Raw genomic sequence first — 25,966 nt, 5'->3', positions numbered from 1 at the left:
GAACTTCATGCTGTTCTTCCAAATATTTACTTTCTAAATGCACCCTCCCTTGGCGACAAATCATCATAAAATACCAAACATCTGACCTCAATACTCTGCCGACCCTTAGCATCTGCAGGCGTAGCAGGATCCACAAAAGCAGTATGCGGCGTCAACCCCGCAAGTCCTTGCCTACCCCCCGGCAGCCCCTGGCTCCTCGAGTCGAAACACTTGATGAACATGGCCTCGTCGGGCGTCATGTCCTTCATGTAGTACAGCTTGTGGTTGTCATTCGGCGCAATAGCATATGTCTCGCCTGTCCTCAAATGTCAGCAAATCCTCTCCCAGTCTCTCACAATTTCACAAAAGAAGTGCCAAAACTCACCCTTAACCTCATACCCTTCAATCGACTTCGCCAGCGTCTCATCCGGCAAAACCTCCTTCCCGCGATCATCGTCATCCCCATCCGTCCTCTTCGGATACAACAAGTCCACCGCAACCAAGTCCTCCGGCACCGTCGTCCGCCAATCAATCACCGCCAGCGGGAAATCCGTCGCGGGGTGCCCGATCGGCCGCCACACATTGATAATCTGGTACCGCCCCTTCAGCAGCTCCTCGGCCTCCGCCGCGTCCTCGACGTGCCGGCGCACGCGCACCTCGGCCGCGCGCGGCGTCTGGTCGACGTGCACCTGCTGCACCGGCTGGCGCGGGCTCGACTTCTCGCGGCGGCGCACCGTGTGGTCGAAGATGACGACCTTCTTCACGCCCGGCAGCTTCGCGCGCAGCAGCGCCTCGACCTCGGCGTAGTAGCCCTCGCGCACGGCCTTCTCGTCCGTGAAGGCCTTCTCGGCCGCGGGCGCGTGGTAGACGGCGAAGCCCGAGACGTCGGTGCCGAAGGTGTCGGCGCCCGCGTCGCGGATGTTGGTCACGGAGCGCCGGCGCTCGGTGCGGCTGAAGGAGGTCACGTCCGTATCGACCTTGGTCCAGGGCTTGCTGTTGTCGCCGGCGAGGGTCGCCGGGTCGACGTAGCGGAAGACGCCGGTGGTCATGGCTGCGATGTGCTGGTGGCGGGGTTGCGTTGTGGTGTGGGTGATGCGGGGAAGTATGCGTCTTGTGAGTTGGGGTGGTCGTCGGAGGATCGTGCTCATAATACGGCTTCACAGCACAGCAGAGGAGAGGTCTCGGGAAAAGCCGACGTCAGGATGCAATGATGCCAATTGCGGTATCTGCAGAAGAGTTGTGCGGGGTGAAGAAGGCCGGCCCCCTTTTTAAAACAGATCGGAGTGCGGGCCGGGAGTGAGTGACACCATCCTTTCGTGATTGCATCACCGTTAACCAGTGAAGAGGGGCATTAGTCAGGCGGTGCTGTATTTCTAAGCCTTTTTTCCCTTCGGCTGGCTTCGGCGGACCCACTTCCGGGGCCGGCTGCAAATGCGGGCGTGATTTGAAATGGAAATCGCCGGCGGGGGCCCGCCGTGCTGTTTGGACGCCGATTTTTCTCCCGGTCGCGTGATCGGGGTGGGACGACGCCCTAAGGCGCCGGGTGACATTCCCGCGATTTTGTAAATCTGGATCACCATCATATCGGGATCCATATCCCGTTCTCAGTTGCTTATTTGATGCCGCGACATGTATTCCGTCAAAGCGGTCCCGTCGACAGCCAGGCACTGAATGAAGAGTCGGCCAGCCCGCGCTGAATATTCAATTGCCCGTCATCAATGCCCGTTGCGCGGCGGAGGCGGCTGAACGGAAGACGCTCGCTTGGTGCAGCAGCAACGCCACATGAGCCACATCTGTGCCCAGCTGCTCGTGGTTCAAGGTTCTGGGCTTATGAGTGAGTGAGCATAGGTGAGCGCAAAAAAAAAAAAAAAAAAAAAAAAAAAAAAGGATCAAGTTCAGCGAGGCATCGTCGCGATACGTGTAAGCGCCGCGCAAACCGGCTTCCACCTCTGAACAACCGAGCGTCGTTCGGCCGTCGTATTGCCTCGCTTCGGCGCCGTTTTGTCGTATCCTCTCGCTCTTAGGGTATCAGCAATCGATTGTGGACGACGGGCAACCGCAACCGCAAGCGCAGCCGTGTTTCTTCGCGTTTAGCGGATTCGCCCGGGTCGCCCGCCATGACGTTGACAATCAAAGCTCTCCCCTGCCCAAACAAAAGCACCTACCACCACGTCCTGCCTGCCTTAACTCACCTTTTTACCCCGCGATCCACGGAAAATCACATCACATACAACCCAGGTGCAACTTCAACAGTCTCACTTCACAGAAAGACAGAGAGCAGTATAGGCTTGGAAATTCACTACAGAAAGACAGGCAGTTTCCATTTTCCCACGGGGCCGAACCGCAACCAGAACGATGGCTCCCCTCCCGAAAACGATGAAGGCCATCCAGCTCAAGAGCTTCAACGCGCCGTATGCCGTCTCCCGCGTGCCCGTCCCGCGGCCGGAGCCCCACCAGCTCCTCATCCGCGTCCGCGCCGCCGGCTTCTGCCACACGGACTGCATGGTCAACGAGGGCGCCTTCGATTCCCCGCTGCCCGTCATCGGGTCCCACGAGCCCGCCGGCGTCGTCATCGAGGTCGGCACCGAGGTGCAGGGCTTCAAGGAGGGTGACTGCGTGGGGTGCATCAACTTTGAGGGTGCTTGTGGTGAGTGAGAGTGAGAGTGAGAGAGAGAGAGAGAGAGAGAGAGAGAGAGAGAGAGAGAGAGAGAGAGAGAGAGAGAGAGAGAGCCCGTCGTCATGACCACACTCACCTCGCCGATCAATGCAGGACCGCCAACGCTGACTTTTGTCCCAAAGGGAAATGCCCCGACTGCAAGGCCAGGAGGCCGGTCTACTGCGACAACATGCTCATGAAGGGGATCACCACTGACGGTGCCTGGGCGGAGTACATGGTTGCGTACGCACAAACCATTCCTCAGCAGCCCCCCCCTTTTCCTGTCCTCCTCTATTCTCTTTTCCATTCTCCTTTCCCCCATTGCTCGAGACTGCTGACTGGCGGCATCACACACACACAAACATACTGACAATCTATCCAGAGACTGGCGCTTCACCGTCAAGATACCATATGCCATGTCCTACCCGGTGGCCGCCTGCCTCATGTGCGCCGGCATAAGCATCTACGGCGGCATCAAGCGCGCCGCCGTCCCGCCCGGCGGCTCCATCGGCATCGTCGGCATCGGCGGGCTGGGCCACATCGGGACGCAGCTCGCCAAGGCCATGGTCCGCACCCACGCCTCTCTCACTCTCTCTCTCTCTCTTTCGTCAACTAACCGCGTCCCCAGGGCTACAAAGTCGTCGCCATCGACGTGAAGCAGTCCGCGCTGGACCTCGCCGCCTCGTACCCCCTGAAACCAGACCTCGCCATCCTCGCAACCACGCCCGCCCCCGACGCCGTCTCGCAAATCGCGCAGGTCGTGGGCGGCGCGTACCCAGGCCTCGACGCCACGGTGCTCGCAACCGACGCGCCGGCGGCGTTCAAATTTGCCGCCGCGGTGACGCGGAAGCACGGCACGCTGGTGCTGCTGGGCCAGCCGGACGCGGGCATCACCATGTCGTACAAGGACGTTATATTCCGCGACCTGACGCTCGTGGGCTCGCTGGTCGCGAGCAGGGAGGACACGGAGGAGCTGCTGGGGCTGGTGGCGGAGCACGGGGTCGAGGTGAAGATGAAGGAGTGGCGGATTGAGCAGGCGGAGGAGATGAGGCAGGAGTACCTTGGGGGCAAGGGGGAGGGGAAGAATGTGGTTGTGTTTGGGTGAGGGTGCGGTCATGACGAGCAGGTGGTGAGAGCAAGGCTCCGGTCCAGGCGTGTGCTTGCAGGTTTAAAGCAGAGACAGGACTTCAAGACAGAGAGGAAGTCTCGTTGGTGTACTGAAGCAGTGCAATGGTGGATGAACACTTGATCTGGCGACTTGGGTGAGGAAGCAAGCTCTTGCCTTGGATATGCCATATAGGGTGCCTACAACACAGGAGATGTGACAACAAGAGACCACGCAAGCTGTCCCCGTTTGACCTGAGATTTGAACAAGGCTAAAAAGTGACAGCGTTTACTTGTCTTGTACATAGTTCGAGCTGAAACCGCTATAAAATGTTATAGAATGACGCTGGCAATCGGGGTGTCTACCTCAGTATTGAATTGGACCAGATATCGAAGATTTCTCGGTGTAAGCGACGCCAGACAGCTGATCAATGGGGTGAATGAAGCCAGCATATCAACTTACAAAAACACTAGAAACGACGCTCTCTCGTTAGAGACTTGTAAGCTCACAAACGGGTTCACAACTCAGACGTAAAGCCAGCCCGTAGATCCCCACACCCAAACGAACTGCTAACAACAAGAAAGTTGCTAAGCCTTTTTTTTGCAAGCCCACACGACTCGATGAAGATTTCGAGTCAAAATCTATAACAGAAATTACAACACGCAAAAGAGAAGTGACCAGCGCGGGGCTCGAACCCGCAGCCTTCAGATGAACAACTGATCCGCTTCACTGCACATGAAGCTGATTAGAAGTCTGACGCGCTACCATTGCGCCAGCCGGCCGTGTTTGTTGGGTGTCCTGGGACGATCCCGATGAGACCCATCTCCGGTGGTGGAGATCGTTGCTGCCGGACCACAGATGTGGTTCTATGTAGATTCCCTCGTCTGATGACTCCGTTTGCTTTTTTTTGTCTGCAGTTTGTGTGTGTATGGTGTTTGCCCCAGAGGTCTTTGTCGACGGTGGATCTTCTGACTCACCGTACCCATCGAAAAACCCACAAGGATACAGTACCTTTTTGTGTGTGTTACCAAGAAGTGGGATTGTATGTGGATTCCACAACCAACTTTGCAGAGGTTGCGCCGCCCCTCCTGACGTAACGATCGAGATGGTGGCCCATCGCCAGGGAACCAGAAACCTCTCTGTTAATCTGCAACTTGCTCAACTTATTTTGCGTTTCGCTCTCTCCGTTTTCGTGGGCACGCCGAGCGTTTGTCCTTTCCCTCGCCGTCATCTTCGCTGATTGCGCTCACAAGGCAGAAGAAATCCTTGGCAAATTGAGATCCGTGACGCTGAGACTGAGAGAAGGACGCCCCGGCGAAGATCCCATCGGAAAGTTTGAACCGATCCAATGCGGACATTTGACGAGACGGCACCAAGTGGGCACGGTTCGATCGATTTCATCAATCAACGAAGAAAGAGAACCGCCGGTGGGGGGAGGGAAGAAAAATTCTTTAGCAAACTTTCGCATTTCCCCGGACGGTAGGTTTAAAGTGCTTGCCTGCGGTCTGCCTGTCGCAGGGGGAAACGGAACCAAAGGGGACCTGGAGCGGAGCCTCCGTTCCGTTTGAAACTGCGAGAAAAGCGTCGCTCCAGCTAGAGTCAGAAGAAGAAGGACAACCCAGCAAAGACTCCATTTCATCCAAAAAAAAAAAAAAAAAAAAAAAAAAAAAAAAAAAAAAAGAGGAAGGGGAGGAAAAGTAGAATACTTCTTCACAACGGAGCTCCACTACGATGGTATTGCATCATCAAACGCAGCCCGCTCCAAGCCGGTCGTGGTTCGTTTCGCTCGCTCGCTCGCCGTCGCGGTACCAACGCTGGCGTACCGCCAGTACTCTCTAAAAGGTGCATTAGGTAAGGCACGTCAGGTAAGGTAAGGTAGGTTGAGGAAGGTCTCCCCGGCACGTCTCCCGTCGCATCCTCTCACGTAACAGAAAACGCCTTCAGGTCCTCCTTGGACCCTCCGCCGCCGTCACCGCCGCCTGCCCGGCGCATGTGCTGAGTCTTGCCAACAATGCGGTGGTCGCGGCCGGCTCCGATTTGTCACAGGGCCCAACCTTCGCGGCCTTCTGGCATGACTTCGGCCTGACTTTGGTGACTCGACGGAAGTTCACGATGCTTTTGCTTTCCCTGGCGGGCGCCGCCCCGCCTCCAAAACATCCGACACCCAACTCAACTCCCGACGAGCGACCACCCCTCCTCCCTCCTCCCGGAATGCCACCCGATGCCTGCGTGCGGCCTTGCGGCCTGGGCGGTGCTTGCCACAGGAGTTGGAGCTGGCACACACCACCGGCCCGGTGCGCCGGTTACAGCGTCTGCACCTGCCGCCGGCCCTCGCTCACTTCCATGGAAGCTAACGTCCCACAGCAGACACACCGCGCGAAAACGTGCCCGGCGGCGTACCGTCGGCTGCCCGAAGACGAGGCCGCACCCCGCCCAATTGAAGCTTGCACCGCGCCATCGTGAACGCATCCCGCGAGGCAACAATGGCGCAATCCATCCCCCAAAGCCAAAGCCAAGCGGGTGCAACTGCCTCATCTGGGCGCAACGTTTTCGTTTTCTCTCTGCCTGGTTCTCATCTACCACACACAAAGGCAAATGTTTCCAAGTCTCGGCGCTCAATTCCCGCCTAAACTTACTTAACCTCCACTTTGAATGCATGGATTTCAATTCTCGAAACTGCAACTACCCGCGACAAACTTTCCAAGCCGTGACATGACGAAGCTCCACCGCCAAAACATTCTCACGCCCACCGAGCTGTGACCTCCCGTTCATCCACAAACGGTCCAGACCACACACTGCCAAGTTCCCAGTAGTTAGCGCTACCTTCTTGTCTTCAACCGCAAACCCGCCTCTGCCACTCAAACCGCGGCCCGAGAGACTCGTACTACAGAAAGGCTAACCGCCGTCTCGGAGCAAACCTCCAAATCGAAATCCAAAACGTAATCCACCGCCGCGGTCATCGTGACGATTCGATGCAAAGTACCTTACCTTCTGTGATTGAGCAGAAAAAAAAGCTCAGACCAAGGGGCGACAACACCTAACCGCGCCGGCGTTCCCAGCGTTCCCAATCCTTAAAGTGCTTGCCGCTGCGTTCTAGAACTCTCCCCAGTTTCCATCAAGTAACAATTTCATAAGATCAACCCCTCCCCTCCGAACTCTTCTCACTCCCACACCAACACAACCCAACCATCACCGTCGTCTCATGCAGCACCCGTAGCCGTTCCCGTTAGCCGTCCCTCTTTCCCGCTGGCGTTTTCAATGCAAACACACCAGACAACGTGGACAATGCGTCTTTTTGAGCCGCACAACAGGGGACTAGGCAGGCAGGCTAGAACTTGCCGCCCATGTCCCAGTAGAGGGTTCATCCCCGATTCGCGCGCTCTCTTCACATGTCATCCCACTTGACTCAAGGAGGGGCAACGTCTTTTGCATGTTTGATTTTTTTTTGTCTTCGGGGTCTGCTGTTTCGATGAGCGGGCGTTGTTGCAGTTGTCTCGTTGCCAATGAATCGCAGCACGCTCATCCATCGCGATGAAGCGCAAAAAGTAAAAAAGGTGCCTAGGTATCCGAAAAGTCTCCACATAGGCTTTGTAACTGCACTTGTCCGCCTATGTAACACTCTAAGTTGCTGCTTGCGTTGCGCACTCTGTGTCTGTCGTAATTACTTGCGCAACTTGCGGAATTCAATCATCATAGTTTACAAGCGTGTATTCACTGGTTTCATGAGTCCGTAGTTATAGTTGAGAATGGTGATGTAATTACTATATCTATATTTCGCTGTTGGAAAAGCAAGTGAAAACATCAGAGTGGCTGCTGAGAAGCCGATTCGGGGAAGTATTCTTCGCCCGCCCCATCACAACCGAAACTAACAACGCCTTGCAATGCTTCAGATCATCTCTTTCTCTTCCACTGGTCCTTTCACCGTGATTCTTCAAATATAACAAAAAATAGTCCACAATATTTCTCTCCAAAAGTAACCAACAAATATCGACAGTAAACTGAAGGTGTAAATGGCGCCCGGTCGTTGTCCGAGGGGTATAATGTGCGTAAAATCCAAAAGAATAAATGGTTTCAAAATCAAGTAACTTTTTGTTTTCCTTTCCCAGTTTCGCTGTCCCAAATAGTTTTCCACCTCTTAATACATTATGCTTTCCTCCACTCTATAAAAATAAGATTTCATGTCGCATTCGTAGATTGGTGGGTGTGTCATGACGTAGATCCGTTGACAGACCCCTCGGTGCTGTGCGTCTGCCCGTCCAAGGACTCGAGGCTCTCGTACTCCACGGGCGGGACCTCCGCGCCGCCGTGGCCCAGCTGCCGCTGCAACTCCTCGGGGTACGCGGGCGGCGAGGGCGGCACGTCCTGGTAGACGGGCGGCGCCTCGTTGTCCCAGCTCACGCCGAGGCCGGGGCACTCGGTGAGCATGACGTGGTAGTGCATGCGCAGGATGCGGCCGGTGCCGGTCTGCGTCGCGAGGTGCGGCTTGCCGATGGGCGCCCACTCCTTGGAGACGACCATCTCGATCATGAGCGCGTGCGAGACCTCGGTGCCGTCGTGGGACTTTGCGTCGCAGGCGTAGCGCGGGCCGTGGGAGTGCTTGCTGCTGCCGGCGATGACACCGTAGTCGAACTCGAACTCGACGTGGCCGTCGGTGGAGGTGTAGTCGCTCTTCCAGCCGTCGTGCATGTACTTTTCGCCGAGGACGCGGGTCTCGGTGCGGGGCGCGCCCTTCTGCTGCGTCGGCGGCGTGGTGGCGGTGCCGGCGGGGGTGTGCTTCTCGCAGGCGGGGGCGACGGTCTTGATGGTCTCCTCGAGCTTCCAGGTGACCTTCTTGAGCTTCCAGAACTCGACCGTCTTGTTGGTCTGGTTGGCGGTGGTGAGGCCGTCGAGGCGGAAGGAGACGTTGTGGGTGCCGGCGGGGTGGATGACCTGGTTGTAGTGGGCGCTGGCCTTGATATTCGTCGGGGGGAAGACGCGGACGGAGTGGTGGGGGAACTCGGGCTGGGTGAGGGAGCGCTTGACGTCGAAGTTCTGCTCGAACTTGATGGGGTGGTTGGCCTGAGAAGAGCCGCTCTTGGGGAGGACGGCCTCGGCCTTGAACTCGTAGGTGATGGAGGTGAGCGGGGTGTCCATGGAGGCGGGGAGGTGACCCTCGAGCAGGATGGAGAAGGGGAAGGGGTGGACGCCCTTCTTCAGCGTCGTGGGGTGGGCGAGGAAGGTCCAGCGCTTGAGCTCGGTGTACTGGTTCTGGCACTCGTTGCAGTGGTTGGTGAAGGGGCGCTTGTGGTGGACGTGGATGTTGAGGCGGGCCTCGAAGGCCTCGACTTCGAGGTGCTCGTCCTTGACGTCGAGGAACATCTGGCCCGAGACGAGGGCGCCGGTGGAGGACTCGGCATCGCCGAAGAAGACGATGGGCGGGCTCTCGATCTTCCAGTCCAGCTTCGCGTGCGGGTTCTCGTGGGAGTCCTTGGCGGAGCGGCCGAACGGCAGCGAGATGCGGTGGTGGTGGTGCTTCTTCTCCTTGAGGTGCTCGACGGCGGGGGGCTCTGCGGCGAACATCTTGTTGTAGGGGATGTGCTCGCCGTCATCGGAGGAATAGGAGGAGTGGCGGTCGAGGGGTAGCCTGCGCAGCAAGCCCTGGTCCTGCACGTTTGTTGTACTGTGGTGTTGTTGTGTTGAAGACTGGTGGCGGATGGTCTTCGTCTTGAGGTTTGCAATTGCGGAAACACTGAAGTTCTCAGTGGAATTGCGCAGGAAATTGGCGACTCGGTGGGGCATGGTTATGGTTGTTGGAAAGGGTTTCCCCGGATTGCCTATTTGGCCGTTTAGGTGGTGCTGGATCTGGCTGTAGTTCGGTTCGATGCGGCTTCCAGGGCGCTTCTATTTAATTCTTGGCCGGGCCTAAGATGGGTATTGGAACCACCGACGCAAGAGAAAAAAAAAAAGAGTGACGACCAGGGGGGGTGGTGTCTGGGACGATGATGTGGTGTGACGTTGGGCGCAGGGCCCGTCGCCGGAGTAGGGCTCCCAGGCTCAGGGAGCGGACAAGGGAACAAGAGAGAAAAAAAAATAGACGATTCGCCGGATCCCGAAGGACGGGCGAGGTAGACGCGGGCGCCTGGGCGCAGTAAGCTCGGTGGAGGAGGTACCTCGCGCTTTTCGTGAGTCGAGGTAAGGCGAAGGGCCGCCCGGTATGGTTAGGGCGGTGAGTAAGGCGAGTGTGTAAGTGGAAGAGGCAATAAATCAAATACACACAGGTGATGATGACCTGAGATGGATATTGCGGGATACGGGCAGGTAATGGAGAAAAAGAGGAGCCTGCAATGCAAGGAGGGACGCGAGGTCGAGGTCTGCTGATGTTCGTTTCTGCTGGTCTTGTCTCCTTGACCTATGAGTCTGGTGGGTGGAAGGGGGGTCGAGTCCCTTTGTACTTTTTGTTGCTCAAGTCCAAGTGACGGATGGAGGGGTCGCTTTGTCGTCTTCTCTTTGGGTCTTCTCGAACCCTTGCCGGATGGGAAAAAGACGAGGCGCAAGGTCTGTGGTCGTGGTCTCTCCTGTTCTGTTCCCGTTTGGTTTTCTGCCTTTGGGGCTTCGTGCAAGCCAAGAGGGAAGCTTGTTTGGGGCTAGGTAGCGGTGGTGGTGGAGGAGGAGGGCAGATGAGAGATCTGCTCCTTGCGTTGCTCAAGCTGGAAGGGCCAAAGCGATGTTGGAAGATGCGGGGTGTGGGATGGGTAGAGTTGCGTTTGGTTCGCTTGGGCGTGTGTGTGTGTGTGTGTGATGTGGCGCGCAGATGATGTCGTCTCTTGTTGCCCTATTCAGGTTGTCTTCGTTGTCGTTTCTGGCTGGTTGGTGGTGTTGTTCGTTCTCGCTCGCAATGACTTTTTTGCTTGCCACGAGGGAGAAGAAACGAAACGTTCGAAACGAGGTGGGTGGTCTGAGTCGAGACGGTCGAGGACGCAAAAAAAGAGGATCTCTCGTGAAAAGACTTCGTTTTCTCTTTCTCGTGGAAGGGAAAAAGTTCTTCTTGGCCCCGTGTAAGTCGACGGCGGTGATGGGAGTGACTGTGACTGGGGTGCAGCTGCAGCGCTTAACGGCGGCTTCAGATGAGATGCAGCGAGCGAAAGTGGAGGTGGGGAAGGCTCTTTTCCGTATTAGTGCGGTATTGTTCGTGTCTTTGTTGGTAGACGTAGTAGACAGCTGTGTCGTTGATGGATGAGGGTATCGTGAAGAGCAAGAAGCAATAGCAGATCTCTTGAACGAAAAGTGGTCACAGCTCAGCTCTTCTAATAAAGCTTCCTCCGTCAAAGCAGGACGTCGCGTTATTATGTCTCGCCAGCTCGTGATGGTCAAGCTTTTCATCGAGTAATTATGTGTCATGGAAAGGGAGGGTACCTGACGAGACAGCTCCGCTCTAGCGTTTGACACGGCCCAGCCCAGCGCGCATCGCTCCCTGGAGCCCGCTGTAGAGCTGGTCAATTTGCCTGGTGTGAAGCTCGTGGAAGGAAAAAAACTGCGATCCATGGAGGGGCAGAAGTGTGAGTCCAGCCAGCCAGTCTCCACTGAGGATCCAGCAAGCACCTCGAACTGCAGCACAAAGTACCCTACCAGGCTCGTCAACTGAGGGCGTGAGCACACACTACACACCACATGTACTGTACTTTGCTAGGTTTTGGGGCCAACATGACCGGACCGCCCAGCCAACAGCGCCCTTCAACGCAACCACTTGCTCGAACCAAGCAAGGACCGAGTCCACTGTCCGCTGTCCACTGGCCACTGGCCAGGGCGTGGCATGGCATGGCATAGCCTGCCCATGGGTCGAGGGGACTGCCCTCCTGACCTTCCTTGGTTCACTCTCCTGAGCCATGACACTTACAATGGGTAATAGGGCCCACGTGTGTGTACTCAGAAGAGTATCCGTACTGAGGTACACCAAGTTCTAAGGTAATACGTACCGGGCCGGAGACCAGTCCCAGTTCACCACCAGCGGCTGCCACAACCTCCTACGGCGTTCCGTTAGATTCCCATCTCAGTTTCCAGACCTGTCACTCCTGTAGGAGGCCCGGAGATGCTCCCGCCTGATCGCGCCCCCTTGTCGGTAGCGGGCAGCCCAGCGCGGCGGCGGTCAGCCAAGACAGCATCCAATTCCCTTTCCTCGGCACCTCTTCCGCTTTTACTCACAGACTTACACAAAGTAGTGTACTTCTCACCGTCCTCACAGCCATACCTAAGCTACGGAGACTGGCCGGCCACATGAAAGAAACAACCGAAAAAAGTAACATCGTGATGTACCTGACCGCTCCAGGGAACAACCACCTTTCGCGCCGCCTGTATCGTTTTAAACCTCGACGGGCGGATTCGCGCACCCTAAAACTAGTGCCCGGTCGCCCACAATTGCGCAACGCCAGGGGCACGGCGTCGCAATGGGAACGGAGGGGCGCCGGACGGGACGCAGAGCAGCCCACGCCGGTTACAGAACAACGAGGAAACGTGAATGGAGACGCGCAGACTGACTGGACGAGACCACGACACGTACAACCAAAGGCTGAAAAGCTTCAGAAACCAGAAACAGCATTAATGGATACCCCGCTACCACTCTAACAAAACAAGTTGTGTCTAGTTAGGTACTGTACTTAGTTCAAATGGTATGGCATCATGTTTCCCGCCGTCGTCGCAACAGTCCCGGTCGCAGCCACCATGGAGCCGCGTCCCATCACCAAATCCATCCCATTCATTCCATCAACCCATCCAGGTACCTTGTTGGGTGTGCTTGGCTATGCTAATGCCATGGCATGCCATCCATCCTTTTGCCCACTTAATTAGTTTCTATTGTGAGAATGCGCGAGAGAGAAGAAGATCTCCGTCTCGTGCCATCGCATCACACCCATCCCTGCCTTACGTTTTCCCTTCCTGATCCAGGCGGTCTGGTTGTCATCCGTTTGGCGGTAAAACAAAAAAAAAAGGTACATGCATCGGTACCTTTTTTCCCTTAATTTGTGCTGTATGTAGGTATGATGCCAGTCTCTCGCAGAGTGATGCCAGGCCTAAGACGGCCCAGAAGCTTCTGAGGCCCAGCACGCACACATGCACACACACGCACACACGAACGGCCGGCGATAGGTTTGGCAGCCGCCCGGCATCGCCCTGCGGAAAATGATGCGATGCACCGTTGGCGACAGAAACCGGTAGCACATCAGATGGGAAACATGAGTTGTTGCCGCCCGCCGCCGTCAGGTACTTTCTCTCCCACACACACGGCGTCTTTCTTTCCAATGTTGCGGTGTCACAAAATGCCATGTGGTACGATTCTCGGCTCCGATGCTGGTCTGCCGAGAGGGTTACTTTTTTTCTGGTCGTCAGTTGTGGAGGCGGGCGCGTTTCTTCGCGGACGGAGTCAACTCCACGACGACCGGTGCCATCGTGACTTGTACGTGAGGCCATCCCAATGCACCTGCCCGGGAGAAGCAGGCTGCCTTCTCCAGCCAAGAAAAGAATCAGGCCTAAATGCTCCGGACGGGTAAGAGCGCGGGAGAGGGCGAGAACTGGGGAAATTGGGGAGAGGGCGGTTCGTTGGCGGAGGCCAGCAGACACACAGCACACTCTGCGTGCACACGGCTCCGCTGGTGACATATTCATCGTGACACTTTTTTCGGTGTCCCCTGACAGCAGAACGACACACGGGCGAGCTGTTCGTCTGTCCCCCCAATTCATGCAGTTTGTCTGTTCCTTCGACCTCGAGACCGTGCCGGACATAGCGCTTGCAGGATGCCACATTAGTCAGTCTACTTCTTCTCTCGTGTTCGCAGCAATCGTTTCTCTTCATGACTTGCATGGTGGCGCCGGGCCGTTTTGGCATGACAAGTTCGCGTTGTAAGCTGACGACAGCCTCCCTTCTCCGGCGCACCGCACGCACTTTGAAGACGTGATCCAAATTCTCATCACGCCTCTCCTTCTCTCGCAAATACCGAAGTTCCGAAACGCAATCACAGTAGCGGTGACTCCGTCTTCCCCCTCAATCCCCCAATCCCCCGCCATAGCAACAGTGCGGGCGTGGGAATCTAAGTGTTCTGATCTCAGATCCCATCATGCCACCTTCCATGGTTCGTTTGCGCAAATAGCCAAGAACGATCGAGAACATTTCCCAACTTGGCGAAATTCCAAAAGGAAAAAACGGAGGCGCAAACCGTAATGTTTCTCTTCGCCTCGGTTTCGAGCCGACACCACACACCCCACCACAGCGTTTGTCAGAAAAACGGAACAGGATCCCGGTGCGCATCCGTCCCGTACTAAATGTCACCGGGAAAGGGGAAGACTACAAGTACCCATAGAGGTTGGGGCCCGCCAAGCAATAGCCTCAATCTCACGATGGGGCTCTTTTTTTTCTCCTTTGAAATTTTCATCAGAGCCCCATGCGCAAGAAAGAGTCACTTTTTCGCTGAGAGTGAAGGAAAAAAAGCCTGGACTCGACGCCATCCAGGCCAAGCGCTCAGGGAACGTGGACAGTAGTTGACAGGGATGTGCAGGTGCAGGTGCAAACGGGAAGCGGGAAACAGGGGGACGGATCACGGGCCCAGACCCGCTTCCAAGGCCAGCCGGCCAGTCATGTGGTTTCTCTTACGTATGGACGGGGTCACCTGCCCATCCCATTTTCGACGGAATTTTTCCCATGTCTTTTTTTCGAGTTTTTTTTTTTCCCTGCACGTTTTCTCACACACACCACGTCCATCTCCAACTGAAGTGCTGGCTGGTTGGCTGGCTGCTGTTCTTTCCCAGCCTGCCTCATTCATCGTGAGTGTGGAGCTCCAGTTGGAGTCATTCCCATCCACACATCCACGCAACCCACGATGCCGCGCCAAAAAAGAGCTCCTCCCGCAACATGCTACTGCGTAGCCCATGCAGACGAACCCAGAAACGAAAGAATCCCGGGCCAACAAGCTGAAAATTTTGCACTTCCCCGTGGGTAACTGCCCAACCCCCATCCACTCGATTCCACCACATGTCGCTGCCAACGCTGCAGGAGACCAAGTCGCAAGTTGGAGTCTTCGCTCCAGCTGCCAGCAGCTCTGAGAAAAGTTCTCCCCTCCTCCCCCCCCCAAGGCTTCAAGCTCCCAAAGAAGTCAGATCCCACCGTTCCATCACGATCCAGGCCGTCGAGTACATGTCCCCGATCTCGGCGCTATGCTCTATTTGGGTAACGGACCACAGTTCCTGCAGCCCTGCTACGCCTGGGGAGGATCCTTTTTACGGCTGTGGGTATTGGTACTTTGCAGACCTTTTTTTCCCCCTTCTCTTCCTGGCACTTCGCTTTGTCTCCAAAAACGGGGGATTGTGAAAAATTAGCATCGTACGGGATCGCAGCCGACATGATGTCAACATCGAACATCAGGGTCCTGCCGCTCTCTCTTGGCCTGCCCTTCCCGGCCTGGCTTGGTCTTTCTCCCCCCGCCATCGCGTTCCTGAATGTCTCGGTGTACCTGCTCCGGCCACGGAGAAGTCCTTGCCAGTCAAAGGCAACTCGTGCCAGTCACCGCCGGAACGGCGTTTCGAGCTGACTACGCCGTGGTCAACTTCCTCCCTCAGCTCAGACCAGACGCCGACCCCTTTTTTGTCGGTGACCCGGGAACCATCCCGACGCAACCCCGCCGTCCGCATTCCCGCGCCCATTCCTACGCTTGCGTCGCCGACCTCGCAGCGAGGGGGGAAAAGAGTCATACCAGCGTCGGACATCGTCAGCCGGCCCAGCTCGCTCGCCCGCCGAGATTACTGAGGACCTTGGTGCCTTCGGCTTCGGCTTCGGCGCACCGGGACGATCAATTTGTTGTTGACTCACTTTTGCGCATGGCAAGGCGAATTCCCATCCTGGCATGATGTGTTATTCACGAGGCACTCTCCATCTTGGCGCGCCTGGCGGCTGATAGTCCAGCCCAACCTAACCTCGCCATGACTTTCCTCGACAACCGTTAGCAGTCACATGCCCCCTTTGGATGGACGAAGTCGTCCCATCTACATCTGCCCAGTGGCAGGACGGCATGATTGAAACACCCGCGAGCAATCCGAACTTGCACCGCCCGACCCCCCAAGAAATCTTAAATCGACTGACTTGGACGTCACCCAAGCCCGTTTATCAAACACGCCAAAAGGCACGGCAGGTTTGTTTACATCGTCACCGCCAGGAAGCCAAGAAGTCTGGCCTGCCCTACGCTCTGTCCTCCTATGTGCCAACACAGACACAGCAACTGACTTACACAGGATGACAACACCTGCCGCTGCGTCTCGAATCCATCGCGAGGGCACACTCGGGATGGCCGCCATTCGTCCAACCTAAACCGCCTCACAGACGATCGTCGTCGTTGGCCATCTGTTCGCGGCATGCCTCTTCTTCTATTTACAACAAAATTTGTTAACGAACACGAAGCGGAATGGTGGTCGACGAACGCCCAAGCACCCCCAACAGGGCGTGCGCGCGCAACACCACCGCCGCCGTGCCGTCGTCAAACATCACGAAGTGACGATCCCCCACCTTCCTCGACCAGGTGGCTTTTTCCTCCCCAGATATGTCGTGAAACCCTCGCGCCACCCCAGCAGCGAATCAATCGGGCCTGCCAGACCTCCTCGTTATCTTCCCCAGGTTTTGTTGTTGGCGTCGATTTACCCCGCAACGCATGCAAGCCTCCTTTTCGTTCTTATCAGCTGGCCTGCTCTCACCGAATAGATAGCATTCTGGTAATCGCGCTGCGCCGTATATCCCGTCCCCCAGACCGAGCAGCCTACCCCGCCTCCAAAGGATCGCTGGATCTCCGCGGGATGAGACGTTGTCGGCATCATGTGAACAGTATCGCTATGGGCTACAATCAGCCGGGGGTTTGGTTCCTGGGAAGAGATGATGAAGGAAGAGTCGTCTGGGTTGTCGTCGTCATAATCAGGTGCCCGGTAAACCGGCCCATAGACCATTTATCGGGCCACCCCGAAAAAAAGGAGGACAAAATTCCCGTATGGGCTAAATGGGACAATACTGACGTGCGATGCTGCCATCCATCGGCTCCGGTTTTCCGTCTCGCCCGCCCGGCCTTCTCAGCCGCTCAACTTCACCCCTTCTTCCTTTTCCCTTTTCTTTTTTTGACCCGTGAACAAGCCTCGGCATCAAGCGGTCGGGGGAGTAATGCGTTATCTGCAGACCGCCCGAGACATTTCCGCAGATCTAGCCAGGCCAGGAATGCGCAACCATTGATGCCACAAATGTCACCATTCCCGCCGTTGGCCAGCCCAACGCCCACTGCCTCTATTTTGAGACATGTCGTCAAAAGAGCCTCATCTGCCGCAATCGAGGGTAAAACTCCATCGGAGGCTGGACCCGGGACGTTCTGGACCACAGGTTGATGTTGCTGTTACCTAATAGCGCGCATCGCCCGCACAGGCGACAGGCATGAGATTGCTTTGAGTTTCCCCTCAGTATGACTTCGGTCTTGCTGCGCGGCTGAGAGAAGGAGCCGCAGGGGATTGTTCCTTCATGGATGCATGCTGTTCGTTTCTCGCGACGGGATTCTTGGCTCTGTTTGGCAGGGTGCGGTTCCCACCAAGTCCCGATAACGAGAGGAGCATGTGAAGGACGGACAGTGACATGCCAAATGAAGGTGATCACGACCTCAGGGCCCATCTGCACGCCGCACATTCCGTCTCCATCAGCAGCGAGGATCACTGGGGCGGACGGACAAGTGCTCCCTCCATCGTCAAAACTTGCATTCCTGGAGAACGCTCGTCCCCCGAGCTTCCAGACCAGTCCACGTGCTCTGAATTATCCCTCCTTGGCAGCTTCGCACGTCGTCTTGGCCTGGGTCCTCATTGGAAACATAACTTGCGTTGTTTCGAGCGCTCACGATGGTGGCGAACAACCGCTCAAAAGGAAGCGGTCCCATCCACGTGCGATCCGGGCCGCAGGTCTTTGACCCTTTCAATGACAGAGTCCAAGAAAGCTTCTTTTGCCAGGCCCGCTCGTCGCCGTCTCGTCGTCCCGTCTCCTGGAACACGACAAGCCGCGGTCCGTGGACGGCCGTCCTCCCCTCGACCCCCGTCCGATATCCCGACTTCCGGTTCTTCTGTCCTTCTAGATTCCTTCCTTGCAGCGATTCAGCTCGGACTCTGCAAAGACGTTTGAGATAACGAGAAGTTTTGGGTTCTCGCATTATTCTCAGCACAGCCAAGCCTGAGTCTATGTCCTCAGCTCGGTCGGCCAAGTAAAGTCTCCTATTTTGAGCGGTGAGAAGAGAGGAGGGGGAAAGGGCAGAGAGGAGGGGAACGGATCATCGCGATCCACCCCCGTCTCATGTGCCATGACGATCATCCTGTCCGGCCCGTCGTGGCCACGTTTTTGTGTAGTTTCCATGTGTTTATGGTTTCCATTTCTCGCATTCGCTGAAAGCTCCACGGGATGCGGCACGGCGGGGGGCGGCAGCTGCTGGTCCCCACTGCCCACCCCGTCCTTGGCACCGGGCCCGGCCGATCGTCGGCCTTGCAGGGCGGGCGGGGCGAGACTCGGCGTTGTGGGTCCTGGTCGCGGATGACATTACTCGGGCCGAGAGGACACGTTCCCGCTTTCTCATCGGCTCGGTCGCTGCACCCTTCGCACGAGGAGGAATTCATGATGGCAGCCTGAAGGAACACCATTGGCACATTCTAGTGTCGTTCCTTGGACGCACCCTGCGATGCTCTGAATAGATCACCCATCAATCGTCGCTCCCGGCCACCCTAGCTCCTAATAACCTCCGAATCCCCCCCTCCCGCAGGTAAATGACCCGGATGATTTGGGCGCAGCGCCCGGACAATCGGCAACAGGCGAGGGCATTCCGAAAAAAGAAACGGGGCCGGCGTTGGAGGGGAGGAGCCCAGGTCTATTATTAACAAGCCCGGCGCATCTGGTCAGTGCACTCCGCGCGCGTGTGCCTTGCAATTCTCTGTGAATGTTCTGGATAAAGTGGATCATGCGAGAAAGGGGCGGGCCCCATTGGCAAGGCCGCTGCACATGCTTCACCTCCCTCGGCCCTCATCTCCGGAACAATCGCCGTCGCTGGAATGTCACGAGATGGGCCTCGGTGAAGAAGCATCTCAATCGAGAGATTGGCTTTCGCCTCTCTCGGAGCGCAATGCAGGTACGAGAGATAAACACGGCTGGGCGTCGCCGCTGGCTGGCTCGCTATTGTCTGTCGTCGCAAAGTTTAAACAAGATTAACATGTTGCTTACTCATAAGTCTGGTTGCATTGAGTTTCTGCAAGAGACGAACACCCGCTGTATCTGTCACCTCGGTCCCGCGGTGACAATTCAAGCAAGCAGAGGAATTTCAAGGAACTAGTGGGAGGGAACTGCCGGTTTTCAGAGGCTGAAGCAGGAACAGCGCCTTCCCGCCGCGAAGGAGAGTGGGAGAGAGAGGCTCAGCGAGTGTCAGCAGCACGGATTGGAGACGGATGGGTGGCTCCTCATTCGACGAGGAGGCGTTCGGAATGTGAAACACGAGACAAGCATTTCCCCGCAAGCCGCTATTCTGGCAGTCACTTTAAATTAATTCCAGGGTGCAAGCCTGGTTGTGCGTGCACTGAGAGAGGGAGAATGTGTGTCAGTCATGATTCAGCGATTCTGCAGCAGTTAGATGTCTGGCGATGAACTGCAGTCTGGCACCTGTGAGGTTTTCGTATGAATGAATAGTTACATGGAGGCATAGCCCCTCTCCCACCTCGTGTTGCGGCAGACTAGTGAAAGTGACGCCTGGGTCGTAAATGAAAATGGGAAATTCTCGGTGACGATGAACCCTTCCCTCCGGTTGACTCGGATCGCTGGATGCTCTTTTACGGCGGGATGGCCCCAAGGGGGGGAGGGCGGTGTGGCCAATCACAGCAGCCAATTCCGGTTGTTCGGCATGGGAAAACGAGTGAAACACAGCCACAATTCCCCCCCGTTTTCTGTGTCTCTGAATACCTACGAAGTGCAGTAGCGAGTGAGGTGCTCTGAGACATGGAAAATAGGGAACAAGTGGCACTGCTTATGCCTTGTGTCTTGTATTATTGGGGACCCTGGGGGAGAGAGTGAGGCTTTGTTGGTGCATTCTGTGGCAGCTGGGGCGCGGTGTGCCCCCTTCTCGGACCCTGATTGCCTGAGACGGCGGCCCCTCCCCTGGATAGATTGCCTCACCTTCCTTCACCTCGACCCATCCCCTTGCTTCTTTCCCGGTGTCCGCCTCCTCTCCTTCCCCGTGTTTTCCTAAGGTAAGCAGCAGCAGCAGCAGCAGCAGCAGCAGCAGCAGCAGCAGCAGCAGCAGCAGCAGCAGCAGCAGCAACAGCGTTTGGCTTTGCCCAAAATTCCACTCCTTCCATTCCATTTGCCTTCGTCCCTTCCGTCCAATCTTTCTCCTGCACAAAACTCAAAATCCTTCTTCGTCACTCATTCAATCCATTTCTACCTCCCCAGTGCCTCGCTCCCCTTCCCCCCTCTTGGCGCTCGCTGGCCACCTTTTGCGTCTTCCTTCCTTTTTCGCAGCCCTTTTATTCTTCATCGTCGCTCCTTGCATAAACCGTTGACACTTGAGAGAGAGAGAGAGAGAGAGGGATTACGATTGCAGGGTCGCTCCGAATCAGTTTCACCACAAGCGAATCCAGGGGGGAAACATCCACTCGTTGCAGAACGAAAGCGGTCGCCCACCGCTTGCCGTCCACCGTCCGCCTCCGTCGCAGCCGATCTGAGGAATTTGAGAGGGAAGCAGCAGCACGCACGCAGCGACAGACATTTTTTATTTTCTTCGCGACAGCAAACGGAAAGGGTCATACACGAAAGGGACGGAACAAAAAAGCAACATAAACTACAACACGCGACGCAAGGGTATCGAATTGGCCTGGAACCTGAGAAAAGGAGGTCGACCCCATCCCACGCAACCCGAGCAATCACCGAATCACGGAATAACGATCCCATCACCAACGAATAACCCCTAAACCACCCATCATGAGCTTTCCGACATCCTCAATCGCGCGCCGCGCCGACAGCCTCCTGGCTCCCGTCGCCCGCACTCTCCAGCACCTCGCTGCGCGCGACAGCTGCGAACCCGGCGACAACAGCTCCCGCTGCGAGAAGCCCTTCGCCTCGTCCAAGATCATCGGCATCACCATCGGTATCACCGCGTATGTTCTTCCCCCTCTCCTCTCCCTGACGAACCACCCCTTTTTTACCTTTCTTCCCCTGGCTACCCGCGTCATGCATTGACCAAAACCGGGATTTTGGCACTGCCCGAGCACCACCCTCCTTCAAAATGCAACGTTCCCGCGACCGTCCAAACTTTCCGTCCGAAGTCGAGGAAACCGAAGGCTAATCCATGACGTTGCAGCGCCGTCCTTATCATCGGTACCGTAGGAATGTTGACCTTCCTCCACATGAGGAGGCAACGCATCGAGAGGAAGGAGGACGCGGTCGACTTCGAGCTCGACGGCGACGTCGACGACCACCCGACGATGGGCAAGCCCCCCGCCTCGTGGCAGCGCAATAACCAGAGACCGCAAGAGAACCCTTTCGAGCCGCAGCCGCACCAGCAGCCGCAGGAGAATCCCTTCGAGCCGCCGCGACGGAACCAGGCGCACGCGGCTGAGCTCCCGTAGATGGGGGCCCCGTGCCGCCTGGCGTGAATAATGTGTCGTTTATTGGGATGGCATCGAAGGGTTTGCGTGGGACTGTTCTGTCTTTTGAAGGGGCTACCTTGGCGCTGAACATGCGGCTTGCGCTGCTGGTCTGTTGCTCTGGGTGGCCTTTGACGGCTTTGGTTTGATCAACTACATTTTGCGAGCATGGCGTTGCGTCGTTTCATATCATTCTGTTCCGCCGATGGGAGGAGAGGGAGGGTTGGCGGGCCTATTACGAGTTCCATGGTCTTGCGAGTCGCTGAACCAACTCATTCAAGGCCCCGGCCTGTAGAAGTGCCGCGTTGGATAGGAGAAATCTGGGCGGGGAGAGGATGTATCGCCACCATGGGCACCATGTACAAAGTTCATCATGGCACTACCGTGCTGATGTCCCGTGATAGGGACAGATGCTAATCATGGAGAGGAAGGATGGCTCAGAATTGCGGGAAGGTCCCGCGCTGGCGGTCCTGGTGATGGGGAGGCTTGTTGTCTATTTAAAAGATGACCGCGAGACGTTTGTGATGCTGCACGTCCAGCATAATTCAAAGCATTCACGATACTTTTACTACTACGCGACCCCGCGAAGACGTTCCTGAGCCTGGGTCCTGAAGAGAGGTGGACACTCCGCTGCGGAGACTCCGTCCAGCCTAACGTCAAGTCTCGATACATGAGGTGCGATATGTGTACGACCGATTGTAGTAGTTGACGTTCACATCGCCACGCTATTCCAGACGCTATTTCAGCTGAGCTCCTCCAAGTGGTCGATTGGCTGTCTACCTATCTGATTGACATGCCGATGTTGCATTGACTGCCAACATCTAGAAATCCAACCCCTGTGAACGACGTCGCTAGTCTATATAAAGACACTTTCATGGATTTCCTTCATCTGATTTCTGCACATACATAGCACTTGACAAGGCATCGCCCAGATTTCCAAATGCCGCACGTGCTCATCGCGAATCCTCTAGTAGTCGGCTTTCAGCCTTTCTGCGTGGTGTCTGTGTTGAAGCGGGGTCCTCCTAGACGCAGACGTGGTTGGAGCAGGTCAGGCCCGAGCAGCACCGCATGTACATCGGGTTGGTGGGCGTAGTCGCGCAGCCGCCTGAGTCGTTCAAAAGGTGTCAGCAATCGATGCCATACTCTTCACGCGTTGTCTTGGACGGGATTGGGGGGGAACACCTACCTCCGGCTGTGACGCAGGCGCCGGCCTGACGGTCCTGGAGCTCGCCGGCCATGACGGCGGCGGCGTTGATGAGAAGGGCGGCGATGATGGAGAACTTCATATTTGAGGCTAGACGTTGACGTTTTGGGAAAGTTGTCGGGCTCGGTGCGTGAGGTGGGAAGTTGGTGTTGGCGGATTGCGAACAGAGTCTTGATACTGAAAGCAGGAGCGGTGATGCTATTTGTACCCCCAACTGAACATTTCTCTCGACTCTGGAGACCTCACGATAGCGTCGACGATAGCATCGTCTGGGTCGCTCGTATAATTAATTTATCAGATCATCTGATTAGATGGCGCTCCCCGAGGAATGTCCAACGCGCGCGGCTTGGAGCTTGCGCGGGTTCAGCACCCTCGCAACGTAATGCCTATCAACCACCTAGGCCGTCTGCTTCCACGAATACAAAACTGATCCAGCGCAAGGCAGGTTCGAAATACCTACTTCACAGTGTTCCGCAGTGTTCGAAAAAGAAAGTCGTAGCAGAGATGTCGGTACACCACAAGGGGAAGGCTTCTCGAAACCTTGAGGTTGTGATGAAGGTACTGGCCGCATAGAAATTCGTTCCTCTTTTTCTTTCCGATTAGTGATCATAAATACCGCTTTCACATCAGAGTGTTCCAATTGGCCGTCACATCTCGTATTTAAACAAGGCTTCGGATCGACAACCGGAGAGTTCCCAAACACCACGTGGCTGATATCGACGATATCGAACTCTGTCACATTCTACTCCGGCTTCTGATCACTAGTAAGCATGCCTCATAGTCATTGAAACAGCCCTAAACAGTCATAATTTTGTTCTTTATCGTCTCCTGACTGCATATACGTAGAAATGGCAAGTGCGGCACGCAACGATGTGTGCGACGACATCGAGTCCCCTCAAGAAAACGCGCCTCTGCTGCATGCGCGCGACGAATCGTCGGAACTACAGGTAAAAGACGTCTGGCCCGAGGTAAATTTTCTCCTCAAGCAGTGCCCACCGCTCGTCGTCACCTACCTCCTGCAATTCTTTCCCAGCGTCCTCGCCACCAACATCGCCGGCCGCCTCAGCGCCGACGACCTCGCCGCAGCCAGCATCGGCGCCACCAACATCGCCATATTCGGCTCCGCCTTCGTCTCAGGCATGGCCACCGCCCTCGACACCCTCTGCGCCCAAAGCTACGGCTCCGGCGACCTCCACACCGTCGGCCTGCACGTGCAGAAGATGATCCTCCTCATGGAGCTCACGTGCTTCCCCATCGGCGCGTTCTGGATCGCCTCACCGTTCCTCCTCTCCTTCGTCGTCAAGCAGCCCCATCTCGCCCTCAAAGCCGGCACCTTCTCCGCATGAGCGCCATCGGCCTCCCAGCCCAGGCTCTCTTCGAGGCCGCGAGGCGGTTCCTGCATCAGGGCGACTTCCACACCGCCATGCTCATGATCGCGCTCTGCACGCCCGTCAACGCGCTCCTCAGCTGGGCCTTCGCGTTCCCGCTGGGAATGGGCCTCGACGGGGCGGCCCTCGGCTCCTCGATGAGCCAGATCCTCCGCGCCGCGGCGCTGCTGCTCTACATCGCCTCCGCGCGCGGCTCGTGGTCCCGTCGCTGCTGGGGCGGCTTCTCGCGCGACGCGCTGCGCGGATGGGGTCTGATGGTCCGGTTGTCGTTTGCCGGGTCCGTGGCGACGCTGAGCGAGTACGCTGCGTTTGAGATTCTGTGCTTCACGACGTCGTATTTGAGCAAGAAACACCTGGCTGCGCAGTCGATTCTCACGACGACGTCGATTGTCGTCTGGCATGTGCCCTTCTCCATCAGCGTGTTCAGCAGTAACCGCATCGGACACCTCGTCGGGGCGGGGCTTGTTGGGGCGGCGCGGAGGGCGGCGGTTGTGCATGGGGTTGCCTGTCTTGCGGCCGGGTGTTTGAGCGGGGCCGTGACGTTTCTGTTCCGACGGGGTCTGCCGCGGGTGTTTACTGACGATGCTGATGTGTTTAGGATCTGCGCGGAGACTATTGTCGCAGTGTGCTTTTTTCAGGTCGCAGAGGCAATGCTGTGCGGGACGAACGGGATGCTGAGGGGTCTGGGACGTCAGTCTTTTGCGGCGTATGTTGTGTTTGGAGTGAATTACCTTGCGGTTGTGCCGCTTTCCATTTGGTTGATGCTGGGCAGTCCTCATTGGGGACTCTTTGGGTTTTGGGTTGGGCTGCCGGTTGGATTCTGGATTATCGTGTGTGTACAGGCTGTGTATATGAGGGCGATCAAATGGGAGAAGTGTGTTGATGAAGGGGTGGTGCCAGTTGAGTCTTAATGTCTGCCTCGGATTCTGGTATGGTCGGGTCCAATTTTCAATGGATATCCAAAATCTCCAAGCCACAGGTGCACTTTCACACTGAATAGAATTTATGAACCCTTAGCAGACATGGTCAGAAGCGTTTTTGCGTTTGCCATTAGTAGAGTTAGACAAAGCTGACAGTTAAGTCGATCCGCGCCCTAAACTGTCAGTGTATTTTGTTGTCGTCCTTGTCAATACAAGAACAGGCAGGTGCTAGTACTACCTTCCCTTCCTGCCTTTCCTATCTCTCACTGATGTCTTCCATCCTCGTCCCTGATTGTCATCCTGAGTCTCTGTCTCTGTCGGTATCGTTCACTTTCATCATCTCTCACCGCCCTGCGCCTCTGCTTCCCGTCGGCTCTCTCGTCCCCGGCTGGCTCTGTCGTCCTTGCGCCGTCGTCCCTCATCATCCCTCTCTGTCGCCTATTCCGAGGTTAGAAGATATGCCTCCCAGACGAGGCAACAAGCCCAGCTGGGCCTACGACGCTCACAAGAAAGCCGGGAGCGTACGGATTCATCTCAAAATCTCGCGATCCATCTAACTCCTTCCAGTTTCAAACCCGCCAGCCTCAGGAGATCCCGACCCCGGTTCCTCCTCCCTTCCTCCCCGGCAACCTGCCGCCCATCGCCCTCCCCACCACTTGGCCGCGCTTCGAGATATTCGCTCGACCAATCCCACTTCAAAACGGCTTCTATGAGTTAGTGTATATGCAAGTCCCAGAGATGATCGTTCTTGGCATCACACCCATCGAATCTGGCGATCGACTCAGACCCGCGTTTGTGAAGGCGTGGGAACGATCCAACGAGATGATGCGGGGCCGCTATGGGGACCGCCTTCCGATCTGGATGCGGCCTAAGTCGCGTTGGCAGCGAATTCTGGAGATGGTGCCGTATGGGGCGAGGACTGAGGTCATGATCAATCTTATAGCTCTTGCCACCATCGGCCTCGCTATAGTTGGTATTTTTGTGGTTTGGGAGGCTCGCAACCTTTCAGGCATCCAGACATGCAAGAAGTTCTGCTAGGCGGAGGTACACCGCGCATGAATTCTAGACTGC

At 56.4% G+C, this 25,966-nt stretch overlaps 5 protein-coding genes across 5 annotated transcripts; 3 read left to right on the top strand and 2 right to left on the bottom strand.

Moving 5' to 3' along the window:
* Nucleotides 1-26: 26 nt before the first annotated feature.
* On the bottom strand, nucleotides 27-1,028 carry aclN-2 (Aspirochlorine biosynthesis protein N; the record flags this gene model as incomplete). Its single annotated transcript, XM_036633569.1, has 2 exons — nucleotides 27-295; nucleotides 365-1,028. 2 exons carry the CDS (start codon nucleotides 1,026-1,028, stop codon nucleotides 27-29), a joined length of 933 nt encoding a protein of 310 aa, XP_036501720.1.
* Nucleotides 1,029-2,334: 1,306 nt separating this feature from the next.
* adhA-1 (alcohol dehydrogenase) lies at nucleotides 2,335-3,740 on the top strand (the record flags this gene model as incomplete). The annotated part of the gene is made up of 4 exons (XM_036633568.1): nucleotides 2,335-2,626; nucleotides 2,779-2,878; nucleotides 3,018-3,201; nucleotides 3,264-3,740. The coding sequence occupies 4 exons, from the start codon at nucleotides 2,335-2,337 to the stop codon at nucleotides 3,738-3,740; spliced, it is 1,053 nt and encodes a 350-aa protein (XP_036502766.1).
* A 4,206-nt stretch (nucleotides 3,741-7,946) lies between these two features.
* On the bottom strand, nucleotides 7,947-9,518 carry CGCS363_v001718 (Uncharacterized protein; the record flags this gene model as incomplete). Its single annotated transcript, XM_036633567.1, has 1 exon — nucleotides 7,947-9,518. The coding sequence occupies one exon, from the start codon at nucleotides 9,516-9,518 to the stop codon at nucleotides 7,947-7,949; it is 1,572 nt and encodes a 523-aa protein (XP_036502767.1).
* Nucleotides 9,519-20,718: 11,200 nt separating this feature from the next.
* On the top strand, nucleotides 20,719-21,365 carry CGCS363_v001717 (uncharacterized protein; the record flags this gene model as incomplete). Its single annotated transcript, XM_036633566.1, has 2 exons — nucleotides 20,719-20,894; nucleotides 21,098-21,365. 2 exons carry the CDS (start codon nucleotides 20,719-20,721, stop codon nucleotides 21,363-21,365), a joined length of 444 nt encoding a protein of 147 aa, XP_036502764.1.
* A 2,645-nt stretch (nucleotides 21,366-24,010) lies between these two features.
* Nucleotides 24,011-25,933, top strand: CGCS363_v001716 (putative transporter; the record flags this gene model as incomplete). Its single annotated transcript, XM_036633565.1, has 2 exons — nucleotides 24,011-24,466; nucleotides 25,463-25,933. 2 exons carry the CDS (start codon nucleotides 24,011-24,013, stop codon nucleotides 25,931-25,933), a joined length of 927 nt encoding a protein of 308 aa, XP_036502765.1.
* Nucleotides 25,934-25,966: the final 33 nt, after the last annotated feature.

The sequence above is a fragment of the Colletotrichum siamense genome, assembly GCF_013390195.1.
Source record: "Colletotrichum siamense strain Cg363 chromosome Unknown KSG_Cg363_contig01, whole genome shotgun sequence".
NCBI lineage: Eukaryota > Fungi > Ascomycota > Sordariomycetes > Glomerellales > Glomerellaceae > Colletotrichum > Colletotrichum siamense.
The sequence above is the reverse complement of the archived record's forward strand: the minus strand, read 5'-3'. Positions and strand labels throughout refer to the sequence as shown.